Raw genomic sequence first — 16,518 nt, 5'->3', positions numbered from 1 at the left:
TTTTATAACTATCAGAAAGCCTGGCTCTACAGTTATCACATTCTTTCTTTATAGGTTTGTCAACCTAGTAAAAAAACAGAAAACAAAACCATAAAAAAGGCTTATACAGACTCCCCTGCTGCAGCTCTTTATCCACAGGTAAGGGCTTACCTTGGGGGCAGTATTGGACCCGGATGCCGCCGCTGGCTCAACTCGAACGGGTGCTCCATCCTCAGTCCTGTCCTCAGACTCCATAGAGGAGAACGTAAGCCAGCTGGTGAGACTCCTCTGACCGCGGCTGCACTGCTAAACTAGACTGCCCTGCATTTGGCAGACTGTTTCCAAAGCAGCGAGTCCCCTGCATTGTACCACGCTGAGATCCTTAAGAAAACAGCATCCAGGAAGTGCGTTGTGTCACTTCCGGCACCATCTTGCCGCATCACCGGAAGTCCTCCGACGCCATTTTGGTACACCCAATGCAGGGAAGACACGAGGAAGATGCCTCTCCACACAGCTAGAGGCTGGAAATGGAAGCGAGTTGCTGCTGTAAACCACCAGGGAGGCAAGTAACCCAATACATACAGGGGGCCCTTCTTGGTCTATAAACATAGAAAAACACCCCAGACATGGCCACAACCAGTCCTAAATATCACCAACAGAAGGGGGGTCCACCAAACAAAGTTACCAGACCTATAAAAAACAACAAACATTATGGTGTGCTCCTGGAGGGTCTGGAAACACAAAACAACTGAAGGTCAGAGAAGGAAGGGCCTATTAAATTGTGTCCGATTTGTGTTTCCTGTAGAGGGCAGAGCCAATCATCTCTCAAGTAGCTGCCCTGGAAGATGAGGGGGGAAATAGCGCTTTTATACAGTATACAATGCTCAGCTCCTGCCAAATGGGCAACACCCTGAGTTTGGACTGAACCATCAGCTCGTCCCTAATGGTGACATGCTGAAATGCGTTCCTGATATCCTCAGAAGCCAGACGTCCCCTGGTGAAGGTGAGGTGATGAGAGACCTGGTGGATTCAATGATGGAATTTTTTGGCTTGAATGAAGACATTCAAATCTTTGAGATTCAAGAGCCCCTCCATTTTGGAAACGGTAAAATCTGTATAACCACTTTCTCCCTACTCTGCAATGAGGATTTGCAGACTTTGAATGCCAGAACTTTTGGATGAACAGGGAGCCAAGCTTGAGGTGTCTCAATGCGGAGGATGTGGGAGTGGAGAAATTAGAAGGGGTGTTTCTCAACAGATGATGAGGGAGAAGACTTTGCAGTCTGTTCCTTGGGCTTTTTTTCTTCTAAGGAACATAGGTGCTCTTATTATAAGTAGCACCTTGTCCTTTGAGGGCCATGGGGATGAAACACTTCTTACATGCACTTTCCGTGGCTGATTAAGTGCTTTAAACAAGTGTACTGACAGGATGCCCATGTGGAAGATAATATGATTTTTTATAACAGCTTTTAATAAAAATCCTTTTCTTAGAGTACATCATGGGGCACAGAGCCTTAAGTAATTACTTAATGGGTTATAGGCCACCTTCAGGTGATGGACACTGGTATACCGAATCCAGGAAGTTCACTTCCTATATGACCCCCCCTCCTTCCAGGAGCACATCGGTTTTTGTAGCAAAACAATATACTTAAATCCCAAAAAAGAGGGGAGGGACCTCTGTGTCCCATGATGTACTCCAAGAAAAGGATTTTACAGGTAAACTGTTATAAAAATCCTATTTACTTTATCGTACATCATGGGACACAGGGCCTTAAGTAATTACCTAATGGGACGTCCCATAGCAATGCTACTTGAGGGGAGGGAGACACAACCCGGAGGGTACCCCCAGACTTGAGGACCTATACTGCTGCCTGCAGCACACTGCGCCTGAAGGCGCTATCCTCATACCTCCTTGCATCCAGCTGATAACATTTTGTGAATGTATGCACTGAAGACCAAGTTGCGGCATTACAGATCTGAGCCATGGAGGCCTGATGACGCACTGCCCAAGAAGCACTAACCGCCCTGGTAGAGTGTGCCTTAACTTGAAAAGGGGGAATCTTACCCCTTAAATTATAAGTTTGAATTATAACTTGCCAAATCCACTTAGCGACAGTGGATTTTGACGCTGCCTGTCCTTTCTTAGGACCCTCTGGCAGAATAAATAAGACATCAGTCTTACGAATCTGAGCAGTTGCCTTTAAATAGATTTTCACTGCTCTCACCACATCAAGACAACGTAGTGACTTTTCTTCCCCGGAACATGGTTTTGGAAAAAACAATGGGAGGACAATATCTTGGTTCAGGTGAAAACCTGAAACCACTTTTGGCAAAAAATCTGGATGAGGGCGTATCACCACTCTGTCCTGAAAAATCAAATATGGCTCTTTACAAGAAAGAGCAGCCAATTCCGAAACCCTCCTTGCTGAGGATATAGCAACCAAAAATACCAACTTCCTTGTCAGGACTAAGGGAATATGTTGTATCGGTTCAAATGGCTGTTTTTGTAACACAGACAAAACTAAGTTCAAGTCCCAAGGGTTCAAGGGAGGTTTGACTGGCGGATTAGGCCGCATCACCCCTTGCATAAAGCCCCGGACTAAAAAATGTGTAGCAAGTGGTCTTTGAAATAAGACCGGCTCTTCTGGCTCTTGACCACTGTCCCTGGACAGTTGTCTTTTCTAGTACTGCTCCCCAGCCTGAAAGGCTGGCATCTGGCGTTACCACTTTCCAGATAACTGGTCCTGAAGATTTTCCTTTCAGCAGATTCTGAGTTAGTAACCATCAATTGAGGCTTTGTGACACCCTTGGGGACAGCCGCACTGGCAAGTCTAAAGCTTGAATCATTTTGTTCCAAGCGGACAGGATACGGTTTTGCAACAGTCTTGAAAGGAACTGGGCATAGGGAACTGCTTCGAAAGAAGCCACCATGGTTCCCTGTAACCTCATGCAAAGGCGAATGGAGGGATGGCCTTTTGACCTGCCCATCCGCACCAGCTCTTTTATGGAGTTCATCTTTGCCTGAGGCAAGAACACCTTTTCCTGGGCTGTGTCTATTTTCAGACCAAAGTACTCCAGCCTTTTTAGCGGTATTAAGGAAGATTTCTCTAGGTTCAGAATCCAACCCAAACTTTCCAGAAAACTGGTTGTAGTGCGTACGCTTTGCTCCAAACGAGCCATTGACTGGTCTATTAGCAATAGATCTTCTAGGTACGCTATGACTGTTATGCCCTGTGCCCTTAACCTGGCTAGAGGTGGGGCCAGCACTTTTGTGAACACCCGGGGTGCTGTGGCTAGCCCGAAAGGCAGGGCTACAAACTGGAAATGTGGCTGTTCTAACTTGAACCGCAGAAACTTTTGGTGAGCAGGAAATATAGGAACATGCAGATATGCATCCCTGATGTCGATAGATGCCTGAAGTTCTCCTTCTAGAAGGATAGAAACTACTGACCTGCGAAAGGAGCGGATCTTCAGGAACTGATTTAGATTTTTTAGATCTAGAATGGGTCTGACATCTCAATTTGGTTTTGGTACCGTAAAAAGATTTGAATAAAACCCCAAACCTTGCACTTTTGTGGGAATCTGTATGATCACCCCTTGAGATATTAATCGGTCTAGTGCCTGAAACAGAGATTGTCTTTTCTCTGGATTTTTGGGAACACTTGACCTCAGGAAACGAGAAAGTGGAAAGTCCCAAAATTCCAGCTTGTACCCCAGCGTTACCGTGGAGATGACCCATCTGTCCTGAATTTCCTCTTGCCAGACTTCTGAAAACTGCAGAAGTCTTCCCCCCACCTTGGTGAGGGGGGTTACCTCTTCATGATGAGGCTTTAGGATTCTGCATTGCAGGTTTACGACCCCAGGACTTCTTTTGAGCCTGGGTCTGACCCTGAGGTTTTCCTCTAGAGTCTGACGGTGGAGGCCGTCGCCACTGCCTAAAGGCAAAAGCCCCTGGCACAGGGGAAAGAGCCTGTTTAAATGAAGGGCGTTTATACTTTCTTTTGACTGGTAAGAGTACTTTGCGCAATAGAAATTGTTTGGATATATTTGTTCAAATCTTCTCTGAATAGTCGCTCCCCATGAAAAGGGAACCCAGTTAGGAGGCTTTTACATGGTGTTTCGGCTGACCAATTTTTTTAACCACAGGATTCTACGCATATGTACAAGCATAAGCGTAAGGCGAGACGCCTGGTGAATAGAATCTTTAATGGCATCTATGGCAAAGCATAATGCTTTTGGTAGTTCAGCCAATTCCTGGGCTTGTTGCGCAGGAACCTCTTTAAGGGCCTGTCTAAATTGGTCCTTTAAGGATTGACAGACGCCTATTGCAGTGACTGTAGGCTGAGTAACGGCACCTGCCAAGGAAAAAGTAGATCTTAACAGGGATTTCAACTTCGGACTTTATGGGCCAGGAAACAATGGAAAAGGAGTATTACAAATAAATCATCATATTTATTGAAAATTACAAAAAACTGTACAGCGCCAGGCTGTCTCCCAGGGGCACGCTTCCTCAATATATGTTGCATGCACAGCATGTCTTGTCAGTCCTTGCCAGCTGCAAGCAGCATTTAATTCCATTAAAAGTCTCCTTGTTTCATGATATACACTGTGCATCTTTGCTCTGCTTGCCGCGTATAACCTTGTAGTGAAGCCATTACTTGCCCCTGCTAATTACTATGCTAATTTAGCGATTATTTTGATTATGAATACCCATCGCCTACACTAGGCTTTTGAGAGATATATATATATCAGTATACTCCAACTCCTGATAGTGAGATTTTTTTTCTCTTATCTGTTGCGTCTTTGAACCTTGGTCGTGTCCTGAAGGAGCCTAACGGTGAAACACGTAGACGTACAAGGGCTCACTGTACAACTGTATAATGCATATGTTTGATGGTTTTTACCTTTACATTAATTATGTATACATTTTGTAATTTTCAATAAATATGATGATTTATCTGTAATATTCCTTTTCCATTGTTTCCTGGCCCATAAAGTCAGATTTTGGTAATACCGCCAGTATTACCCCTTTTTCTCCCCTATACTACGGACGTGGCTCTGGAGTGCCTTTTCTCTATTTAGGGATTTCAACTTCTTATCTGTTGAATCCTTAAGCATTTGTGCATTGTCTACAGGACACGTTAGGCTTTTATTCACACTGGAAATCGCAGCGTCAACTGCTGGTATGTTCCATCTCTCGGTGAATTTCTCCTCCATGGGATAGAGAACTGAAAATCTCTTAGGAGGGACAAAATGCTTATCCGGGTGATCCCATTCAGCAAAAACAAGCTGTTCTAATAATGCATGGACAGGAAACGCATGCAAAGGCTGAGAAGGTTTTAAGGAACCCAAGGAAGAAACCGAGCTTTCGGGAGACTCCGTTAGGGGCAACATGAAAGTGGAACGAACCATCTCTGTAAGAGTTTGAATCTGCAATGTCTCAGATTGTGAGGCTAAAAAAGGTTCATCTACCATTGTTTCCTCCACAGCGGAATCATCGCGCCGGCAGCTCCGTGAGTCGGGTCGCGGGTCCCGCGGACTCGATCGCCGCGGGGATACCCGCGATCGCCTCACGGAGCGGATGAACGGGGAGATGCCGTTGTAAACAGCATCTCCCCGTTCTGCCTAGTGACAAGTGTCACTCGATCTCTGCTCCCTGTCATCGGAGCAGAGATCAGTGACGTCACCCACACAGCCCATCCCCCTACAGTTAGTAATCACTCCCTAGGACACACTTAACCCCTCCCCGCCCCCTAGTGGTTAACCCCTTCACTGCCAGTGTCATTTACACAGTAATCAGTGCATTTTTAATCGCACTGATCGCTGTATAAATGACAATGGTCCCAAAAATGTGTCAAAAATGTCCGACATGTCCGCCATAACGTCGCAGTCACAATAAAAATCGCTGATCGCCGCCATTACTAGTAAAAAAAAAATTATTAATAAAAATGCCATAAAACTATCCCTTATTTAGTAAACACTAACGTTTGCGCAAACCAATTAATAAACGCTTATTGCGATTTTTTTTACCAAAAATATGTAGAAGAATACGATCGGCCTAAACTGAGGAAAAAAAATGTTTTTTTTATATATTTTTGGGGGATATTTATTATAGCAAAATGTAAAAAATAATGCGTTTTTTTCAAAATTGTCGCTCTTATTTTGTTTATAGCGCAAAAAATAAAAATCGCAGAGGCGATCAAATACCACCAAAAGAAAGCTCTATTTGTGGGAAAAAAAGGATGTTAATTTTGTTTGGGAGCCACGTCGCACGACCGCGCAATTGTCAGTTAAAGTGACGCAGTGCCGAATCGCAAAAAACGCTCTGGTCAGGAAGGGGGTAAATCCTTCCGGGGCTGAAGTGGTTAAGCAGCAGGCACACAACAGTAACAGTAGTCAACAGTAATAATATTAGCAGTACCAGCGGGACCTCCGCACCCCCAGCGGCCGGGGGGGGGTAATGTAAGGGGGTACACCGCTGCTGTCAGGGGTTGCCAGGGCTACATGTAAATCAGAGAATCTACAAGGAAATTTGCAGGATTGATTTGAGAGGGTGATTTGAGACATAAGGCTTGCATGACTGTAGTAAAAACAGCCTGAATGGAAGAGGAACTGGCTATACCTATCAAAAATAGGTTAATATTTCACATAGCAGAGAAGGAGATGTTCATCCTCCTAGGACACTAGCAAAAAACAGGCATTCTGGTAGTAGGAGGGGTTATCCTAGGCTAGCCTACTTTTTTTTTTGCCAGTGCTCCTGTAGGCAGCAGTATAGGGCAAGGGTTTAAGACTTCCTGTGTCCCTTAATGTACAAGGTTTTATTTTCCTTTTATATTTTCTTCGCCACATTTTATCCAGCAGTGCGGTCTCTAAACCCTGGTTAATTTTGTTAGGTACCCAAGATCCTGGGCTAGTTGCTGCATGTAAAGTATTTGAATCTACATGTATTCAGCGCCGTGTGCTCATGTAGTTGTTTATTGTGTACTATATTACCAAAAGTATTGGGACACTTGCCTTTACACACACAAACTTTTTTTTTTTTTTTCCCAAGAAAAATGTATTGCGCACATAAGTACACTATAACAATAACATTGTACATATCAGTGCTCACTGATCTGAGCCAATCAGGTCTCCATCCCTATCATAAATTGAGGTACATGTGCTTTTTCTTTTCTTAAACACAGTAACAGAGCAAAAAAAAAAAAACTAATAACCCAGTTAATAACAGTTCGTCATGGATCCATCGTCTGGCAATAAGTTTCCTCACACCAAAAAATAGTATCCTAAGGAATAGTTTTGTGTATGCATTCATCTCCTCTTGATCAAATACCCCAAGGAGACATCGTAGAGGGGAACAAATGTTAGGTAGGTCAAACTGTTCTGAGATAAATTTAGTCACCTGTGACCATAGTGGTCTCACTTTTTCGCATTCACAGACCATATGTAGGAAAGTACCCTCTGCCCCTTTGCATTTGTGGTAAAGAGCTGATTCCCGCCTCTGCATTCGATACAGTCTGGTTGGTGTATAATACTGTTGGTGAAGGTACCGGAACTGGATAATTTTATCCGTAGAGGAGACAACAGACACCAAGTATGTGTCCAGTACCTCCTGACACAGCTCTTCAGACAACCCTGGGATAATCGCTACCCATCTCGCCATGGGCATAGAAGTCATAGTCATTACCCCCAGAACCACTGCCGCTAGTATCTAGAGATTCGCTTCGCTGGATCTGGATCAATCAGAACCTTCTCCAACTCCGTATTCTGCACCACAGTTTCCCCCTCCCCAAACTGCACAATCGCTGCATGGCGCAACTGCGCATATCTAAAGAACCAGGTCTTGGGCACTCCAAATTTATCTCTTCGTTGTGCAAATGTACAGAGATGGTTATCCTGATAAATGTGATGTAAGTATTTTATTCGATATCTAGCCAAAGTGCTATGTCCATCCTGTAATTTCAGAAACTCTTCAAGAGTCCTATTATGCCACAGAGGACTATTTGGAGATAACCACAAGGGATCATCTTTCCTCCGCTTAGAGCATAAGTGAAACACTTTCCCTGGGAGTGCCATAACAGATCCCACTTCTCTCCCCGGGATCCCTTTCCTGTACAACACATTTTGGAGCGTTTCCTGTGAGGTGGCAACTGCAGCCTCTAGCAGGGTAGTAGCATTAGGTGTTAGCGGAAAGAGTCGCCAATGCAGAAAGGATAGCTGTTAAGCCATAAAATAAGATCGCAGGTCAGGAAGGGCCATCCCTCCCATTGTAAATGGTAACTTCAAAACCGTCAAAGAAACCCTGGGTGCCTTAAAGATACGTAGGGACACAAAAACCGGGGAATTCGAAAGAATGTACAGAAACTTATGAAGAAAAATCATTTTAAATAAAATGTATCTGTCCCTTCAAGGTGATCGGTAAATTCTGCCACTTCCATACCCTCTCCCGAAAATTGTGTACCACCGGCATCAAGTTTGTCTCCAGAAACTTAGAGATGGGAAGCTGTACCTCAATCCCCAAATACCTAAAAGAGGTGGACAACGGGATGGGGCTGTCCAACGGGACAAGCACATCCTCATCAATAGGGAAGAGGGAAGACTTTTTCCAATTGATTCGGAATCCGGAGTAGTCCCCGAACTCCTGGATCGGAAGGCTTCTGAAAGCGAAGGTCCGGGATCCTGTAGATATAGCAACATGTCGTCCGCATAAAGCGAGACTCGATCCTCAAACTCCCCCAATCGCAGTTCCGTCAAGTGTGGTGTAGTTCTCAGGTTTGACTGCTAGTGGCTCTATAGCCAAGGCAAACAGGAGGGGTGAAAGTGGACACCCCTGCCTGGTGCCTCTAAAAATAGGAAAGGAGTCTGAAATTATGCCATTAATCCTCAGTCTCACCAGCGGATCTGTATACAGGAGCCGTACCCAGGAGATGAAGACAGGGCCAAAACCATAAGACTCCAGGAGGTGAAACACATATGTCCACTCCACGGAGTCAAAGGCCTTTTTTGTATCTAGGGAGGCCACTATTCTAGTCCCGGAGTTGTCATGAGCAGTCTGGAGATTTACGAAAAAGTCTCCTGATGTTCATCTGTGCACAACGACCCTGAATAAAACCTGTTTGATCCGCATCTACCAGTTTTGGGATAACTGCTTGTAATCTACCCACCAGTATTTTTGCAAAGATTTTCGTGTCAACATTCATCAGCGAGATCGGACAATAGGAGTCACATTCTTGAGGGTCCTTCCCCCCCTTAGGGATCAGAACAACCAAGGCTTCCCCCATCGAGGGAGGTAGTCTACCGTCCGATCTAGATGCATTAAATACTTTAAGTAGGCGTGGGGCCATCCCATACCGAAAAGTATTATTCCATTCCGAAGGGAGGCCGTCAAGTCCAGGAGACTTCCTAGGTGGAAAGGAGGCAATCGCCTCCTCCACCTCCTCCGCCGTAAGGCCTTATTCTAGAGCATTACTGTCTTCCTCCGTCAACCTAGGTAAACCAATGTCTGCCATGTACGTCACCAATTTCTCCGTCCCCAGAGGAGCACAAGAGCTATATAATTTTTCATAGAATTGAGCAAAGATTTTCAGTATATCAGTTGAGTCACAAATTTCAATTTTGGAAGTGTCATATACTGACTTAATATAAACCGGAACGATTCCGGCCGCGCCAAGTATGCCAGGAGCCTGCCATTCTTGTCGCCAAATTCAAATATGCGTCTACGTTGTGCAAGGTTAAATTTTGTGGTAAGATCCACGAGAACTGTCTTGTACTCCCTGGTTCTGGTCCGTAGAGTCAGTAATCTCTCCCTAGTGGGATCTCTAATATATTCTGCCTCCGCCAGAGTGTCACCTCGGTCTCTTTAAGTTGAACTGTTGAAGCTAACTGCTTCTTGAACCCCTGCACTTCTGCTATAAACACCCCTCGCAGCGTGGCCTTAAAAGCCTCCCATTGGAGAAGTGTAGATGCAGAACCAGCATTGTCAGCCCAGAAATGTTTGATAGCCTCTGTACATTTAATTTTAATATATTCCTTCTAGAGCCAACTAGCCTCATTTCGCCATTTTCGTAAACCTGGCTTCAGTCCCAAATTAAGTTCCAGTATCATAGGGGAATGATCAGATAGGGCTCTGGGCAAATAAGAAACTCCCTGGACCAATTCCATACCGTCCCCCTTAGTCAGGATGGTGTCAATTCTGGAGAGCTTCTTATGCATTTCCGAATGGCAGGTGTATTCCCTTATATCAGGATGATGAAAACGCCAGACATCCCTGAAACCATGAGCAGACAACCATCCCGCAAGGGGGGCCGTTGTGCCAGACGCCGCTCCCATTCTATCCATAGCCAGGTCAGACACAGTGTTAAAATCACCTAATATGAAAATCCTCCCTTCCGCCACCTCATAGGTAGCCTGTAACATATCATCCAAATGAGCTAGCGAAAAGGGAGGAGGTACATACAGATTCACAATTGTTAGAAATCTATTCATCACCTGCACCACAAACCTCCCTTTAGTATCAGTCCGAACTGCATGTATCGATATGGGCATAGCCTTAGTGATCAGGGTGGAGACCCCCCCTTGCGTACAATGAGTAGGTGGCATAATAGACCCCGGCAATATGTGCCCGCTTTAATGAGAGAACTCTGGAGCCCTGGAGATGCGTCTCCTGAAGTAATATTGTATGTGGTTTATGTTTTTTAATATAATCAAATATCAATGAGCGCTTGAATTTAGAGTTGAGGCCCCTTACATACCAGGCCAAAATTTTAAGAGAAACCTCCATGACTAAAAATTGTAAGAGAGGGGGATCCCTCCACCTCTTGTAGCCTAGCAAACCAAATAGAAGAGCTCCAGGTTTCCCCCCGGGTCAGCACAGAGCATAGTGACCATGACAGTAGAAGTAACCCTTTGCAAGCATACCAAATGTGGATAATCCCTACCAAGAACAGACATGAAATCCCCAACACAAGGAAACCCCCAACCTTCCCCCACCCCCCTCCCCGCACCCAGCCCCAACATGCCAGGCACTTTTTTCCCATAACCGTAATTCAAATAGGCAGCAGAGAAGCAACTTAACCAGTCACATAAGGTAGGTTACCTTAGAGCAACCGTGTCTCACTGTATCAAATGTAAAAAAAATAAAAAACATAAAAAAATAGAAATACAAAAAAAAACCTTTTTTTTTGACAAAAAAACCTTTGGTTAGAACTGCAGCATCAAGAGCAGTCTGCAGACTTTTCTCAGCTTACTGTCACAGGTCTGCGGCAGTGTCTATATGACCAAGGACCTCCCATGTCAGTGGCTCTGAAAAAAAAAAATAATAAAAAAATGTCCTCCAGTAAAACTTGAACATGTGTCCCAGGAACAACGGTTGAATGATAACACTCCCAATTTCCCCTCTTTTCCCCTCACAAAAATGAAAATGAGAGAAAGAATTGCACTGTCAGGTGCAAAACTAATTTCAAATGGGCATTAGAGGTGAAAAAAAGGAAAAAGAGAAAAAAAAAATAAAAAACCATGGGAGACATTCAGATAGGCAGTCTCTGTCATTTCTACTATTATGTTCTCACAGATATCTTGCTCCACACATGTTTATCAGGGCGGACGAGAAGAGGCCCTATCTCTCTGTCCAACCACTCTGAAACCTCAGTGGAGTTAGTGAAGAAGTACGTTTTCCCATTTTCCACTATACGCAGCTTGGCCGGATACAGCATACTGTAGATCAGGTTGAGGTCCCTCAATCTTTTCTTTATGGGCTGAAAGGAAGCCCTCTGTTTCTGGGTGGCTGCAGAAAAATCAGGGTATATCGATATTCGATTGCCGTCAGATGTCATCTCAGGGCCTGTTCTGGCTCCCCTCAGGATATTCTTCCTGTCCCGGAAATGGAGCACTTTCGCTATTATAGATCTGGGGGGGGGGCCCGGCCTGGGATACGGTGTGCCCTGTCAATGGCAAACAGTTTGGTAAAGGTATCAGGCGCCATGTTATCAATCAGCCATTTCTCTAGAAATTCTTCTGGATGCTTTCCCTTCACTCCTTCAGGAAACCCCACCAGCCTTATATTGTTCCTTCTCATGCTGTCTTCCATGTCGGCCATCTTTAAAGTGTGTTCAGACAAAGTCTTTTTGGTCACCTGTGCAGCAGTATCTAAGAGCCTGACAGTATCTTCCAGGGAGGAAACACGGCGATCAGTGGTCTGTGCCTTCTCCCTTAACTTCTGCATGTCATGTTTCATGAAGGAGAACTCCATTCTGAGCTCCTCAAAGTGGTCAATTAGTTTGTTCTGGCATACCCCTGTATGGCCGCCATGATCTGGGTCAGGGATGGCTCATCCTCCCCCTCCACTGCCCTGTCAGCTCTGGCCCAGTGAATCCTTAGTCTGTCCAGCGATCTCCCCCTTCTTATCACTGCTGCTCTCTGGGGCTTAGGCCTGCAGCGGTGTCTCCACAGATCACTGGAGCGGCGGCCATTCCTCCTCCTCCTGTGTTCCAGCGCCATTTTGAGAGCCCCAGGTGAATTGTCCGTATTTAACCATCCCCAGAGATGCCCGAGGTGTCCCCAGTACACACCCCCCGCAGCTGAGCACAAAATTCGGGTGCCGCTGTCCCAGGATCACTGCAGGACTGTCAGTCTGCAGACGGAGCTCCGGTCCCGCATTCCTCACATGCCGCGCGCTAGCTCTGCCCCACACACACACATGAACTTTAATGGCATTCTAGTCTTAGTCCGTAGGGTTCAATTTTCAGTTGGCCCACACTTTGCAGCTATAACAGCTTCAACTCTTCTGGGAGGGCTGTCAACAAGGTTTAGGAGTGTGTCTATGGGAATGTTTGACCATTATTCCAGAAGCGCATTTGTGAGGTCAGGCACTGATGTGGACGAGAAGGCCTGGCTCGCAGTCTCCGCTCTAGTTCATCCCAAGTTGTTCTATCAGGTTGAGGTCAGGATTCTGTGCAGGCCAGTCAAGTTCCTCCACCCCAAACGCACTCATCCATGTCTTTATAGCCCTTATTTGTGCACTGGTGCGCAGTCATGTTGGAACAGGAAGGGGCCATCCCCAAACTGTTCTTACAAAGTTGGGAGCATGAAATTGTCCAAAATTTCTTGGTATGCTGACACCTTAAGAGTTCCCTTCACTGGAAATAAGAGGCCAAGCCCAATTCCTGAAAAAATTACCCTACCCACTAATTCCCCCTTCACCAAATGATTTGGACCAGTGCACAAAGCAAGCTCCATAAAGACATGAATGAGTTTGGGGTGGAGGAACTTGACTGGCCTGCACAGAGTCCTGACCTCAACCTGATAGAATACCTTTGGGTTGAATTAGAGGGGAGACTTGAGCCAGGCCTTCTCGTCCACATCAGTGCCTGACCACAAATGCTCTTTTGGAAGAATGGTCAAACATTCCCATAGACAAACTCCTAAACCTTGTGGCCAGCCTTCCCAGAAGAGTTGAAGCTGTTATAGCTGCAAAGGGTGGGCCAACTCAGACTGGGATGCAATTAAAGTTGTAAAGGCAGGCGTCCCAATACTTTTGGTAAATATATAAATATATAGATATAGATATTGATAGAGAGAGAGAGAATTTGAAAGAGGTTGATATACATGTTGTAGGAATTGTATGTGTGAATACAATCCTACAACATGCTAATGCTAAATATTCTGTTGCAATTTCATCCCGTTATCCCCTTTTAGAAGATCTTTCCAAATTTAACAGAGTGAAAACAAAAAAATCCCACTGTAAGATGCACAACAACTACTACAGCACTGCCCAACCTGAATAAAAGCCTTCTTTCTTTCATGCTTAATCTGCTCTGAAAACGGACAGCACCAATGACATCAGGTACTTGGACCAGAGACTGTCTGGCTAATCACAGCTCAAGCTGCCCCTTATCTGTACACTTACAGTTGGTACACACGGGCCGAATATTGGCTGGTTCAATGGAAACAAATGCAGGACCGCCATCAGGGGGGTACAGCCGATACAACTGTAAGGGACCCGAGCCAGAAGAACACAGGATGGGTGAAGGGGAGCCATGTTGTGCACAATAGAAACTGTATCGCAGCTTCTGCTGCTCTGTCTCATTGAGCTCAGCCACTTCTGGCAACTATGTGCATGTGCACCCTTCGTGCAAGCTGCCTGAACTGTGCTCCTCTGTGTCAGCAATATGTCAGCAGTGAAAACGAGCTGGGACTAGGTAGGAAGATTTCCTTTACAAGTAGGGGCTATGAAGGAAAGGGAGAGGGGCGGTTTGTGTACAGGGAGGGGCCAGAGACTTGTGTGTTTACAGATTTGCGTATGTGTGGGGTTGACATATATATACAGGTGGGGCGGGGGTTGACACATATACAGGTGTGAGGGGGGCAAGCATATATGCAGGTGTGAGGGGGGCTGACATATATACAGGTCTGAGGTGAGCTGGCATATACAGGTGTGTGTGTGTGTGGGGGGGGGGACATATATACAGGAGTGATGGGGCTGGCATATATACAGGTGTGTGTGGGGGCTGAAATATATACACAGCTAGGGGGGCTGGCATATATACAGGTGTGAGGGGGGCTGGCATATATACAGGTGTGGGGGGGGCTGACACATACCATGTTTCCCCGAAAATAAGCCCGGGTCTTATATTCATTTTGTCAGCCAAAAACACACTAGGGCTTATTTTCAGGGTAGGGCTTGTCAAGCAATGTGTTGTCTTCCCAGTGGTTGCAAACTGCCAGAATCCCTTCTATCACAGGATCACATAATGCAAAAGGTGTGAGTTTCTGCAATGCAACCGTGCAAATACCTTCTTTCATGGCCTGCCTGAGCGGTCTTTCACCGATTCGAGCACTGCAGAGGGCGCGAGATCCTCCACTGATGACACCAAGGAGAAGAGGAAAGCTGAGCCCTGCTCGGCACTCCAATGACCCGCCTGAGCCATCTTCCATGGCTACGATTAGTGCAGAGAGAGGGCGGCCAAGATCAGCTGCTGACACCCAGGAGAAGAGGAGATCAGCTGAGCCCTGCTTGGCGCTTCCATTGCCTGCCTGAGCTGTCTTACCCGCTCTGAGCAATGCAGGGAGAAGGTCCAAGATTCCCCACTGACAGCTGAGAGAAGAGGAGATCAGCTGAGCACCGCACCGACCTATAGGACTGTAGGAGAGTGGACTGTAGCATTGCACAACCAACCTAAACTAGGGATTCTTTTCGGGGTAGGGCTTATATTGCAGCCCTCCCTGGAAATCACACTAGATCTAATTATCGGGGTAGGGCTTATTTTCAGGGAAACACGGTACAGGATTGAGGGGGGGGCCAAGTGCGTACAGGTGAGGTGGCCAGTGTGCGGATTCGGTGGGATGGCCCGTGGGCAAGCCCTAGGGAATGTTGGTGGTCAGGCTCGGGGGGACCTAAAGCTGTGTAAGGGGCCCAAAAATTTCTGATGGCTGCCCTGCAAAGGTGGAATAGTTTTCGTTTTTGTTAGAAAGTATTTACTGTGTAACCGACAATACTTTATGCCCTATGTGCACGAGGCCCTAAACAAAGGCTGCTTTTATAGACATTTGACTTTTTTCAGTCTGTAAAAGGGACCTCTATGTTAGATACGTAGCCATGCACATGTACTGTAGGCGATTACAGGCGTATTAGAAGAGGAGCATTTAGAGTCTGAAAAAACGCACCACCAGCACATTCAATAGAGGAGCTTTAGGATAGAAATACGAAAAACGCGCCTAAAACATGTTTAGCACTTAAGCGTTAATTCCAATGGCCAGAATCAAAATATTCTGGCCAATTGAATCAATGACTGCCCAAGTGCATGAGCAAAACGCGGCTTTAGGTGCATTTTTTAAGCTGCTTTTTCCTGCCAGGAGCAAAGGCCATTGTGGAGGGAAATGAAACATGTGCCTTAATGAAAAAAGAAAAAAAGTATATTGAAGAAGATAGCAAAAGTTGCGGAAAGATTTTACATGAGACAAAAAAGACTTGCATGTCAGTTACACTTATCAGGTAAGTTGCATTTTAGCTATCTTGCTATCAAAGTACATGTCAACATTCAAAAAGGTAAAAAGCACTAATGTTTGGAAAATGTTACAACAAAATTAACAAGTATCTTACCTTATAGATTTTAAACTTTTCTCTATTGCTTCTGGGGGAATAAAATTTGCTCCAACACAGTGAATTTTATGTGGCAAACAAAAGCTTACTTCCAGCCAGTTATTAATATGAAGCCGTACCACACCAGTTGTACAAAGGCTGCAACAATACAAAGTTTACATGAAATCCTGATGCATTCATGTCTATAATTTTGCTTATGTCAGGCCAACTTCATGTACAAAGGAACAGAAACACTAGTATTGGCGTAAGATTTCAGAAGTTCAATTTATTTATATTAAGCAGAAATGTCTACAAAGCACTATACAGTTGAACATATAAAGTTAAAGCAAGCACTAGCCTTCTTCCTTAAATGGAGAAAAAAAAGCAGAAGCGGTCTGCAGAGCTGCTCCCGTATTCATACTTCTAGAATCGCAGGGTTATTTAAATCAAGTTTGGTGCAATTACCC

General features: G+C 45.3%; 1 protein-coding gene across 7 annotated transcripts in view; it reads right to left on the bottom strand.

Moving 5' to 3' along the window:
- Window positions 1-16,518, bottom strand: part of NPRL3 (NPR3 like, GATOR1 complex subunit) — a 309,508-nt gene that overhangs the window by 106,970 nt on the left and 186,020 nt on the right. For all 7 annotated transcript variants that reach the window (XM_073633030.1, XM_073633034.1, XM_073633032.1 and 4 more), the window contains one exon: window positions 16,073-16,210. In XM_073633030.1, the coding sequence (XP_073489131.1) occupies window positions 16,073-16,210 (138 nt within the window). The remainder of the gene's footprint in view (window positions 1-16,072; window positions 16,211-16,518) is intronic.

This window comes from Aquarana catesbeiana, linkage group LG06 (assembly GCF_042186555.1).
Source record: "Aquarana catesbeiana isolate 2022-GZ linkage group LG06, ASM4218655v1, whole genome shotgun sequence".
Taxonomy (NCBI): domain Eukaryota; kingdom Metazoa; phylum Chordata; class Amphibia; order Anura; family Ranidae; genus Aquarana; species Aquarana catesbeiana.
Note: the sequence above shows the minus strand (reverse complement) of the source record. Positions and strands in the feature narration are given on the sequence as shown.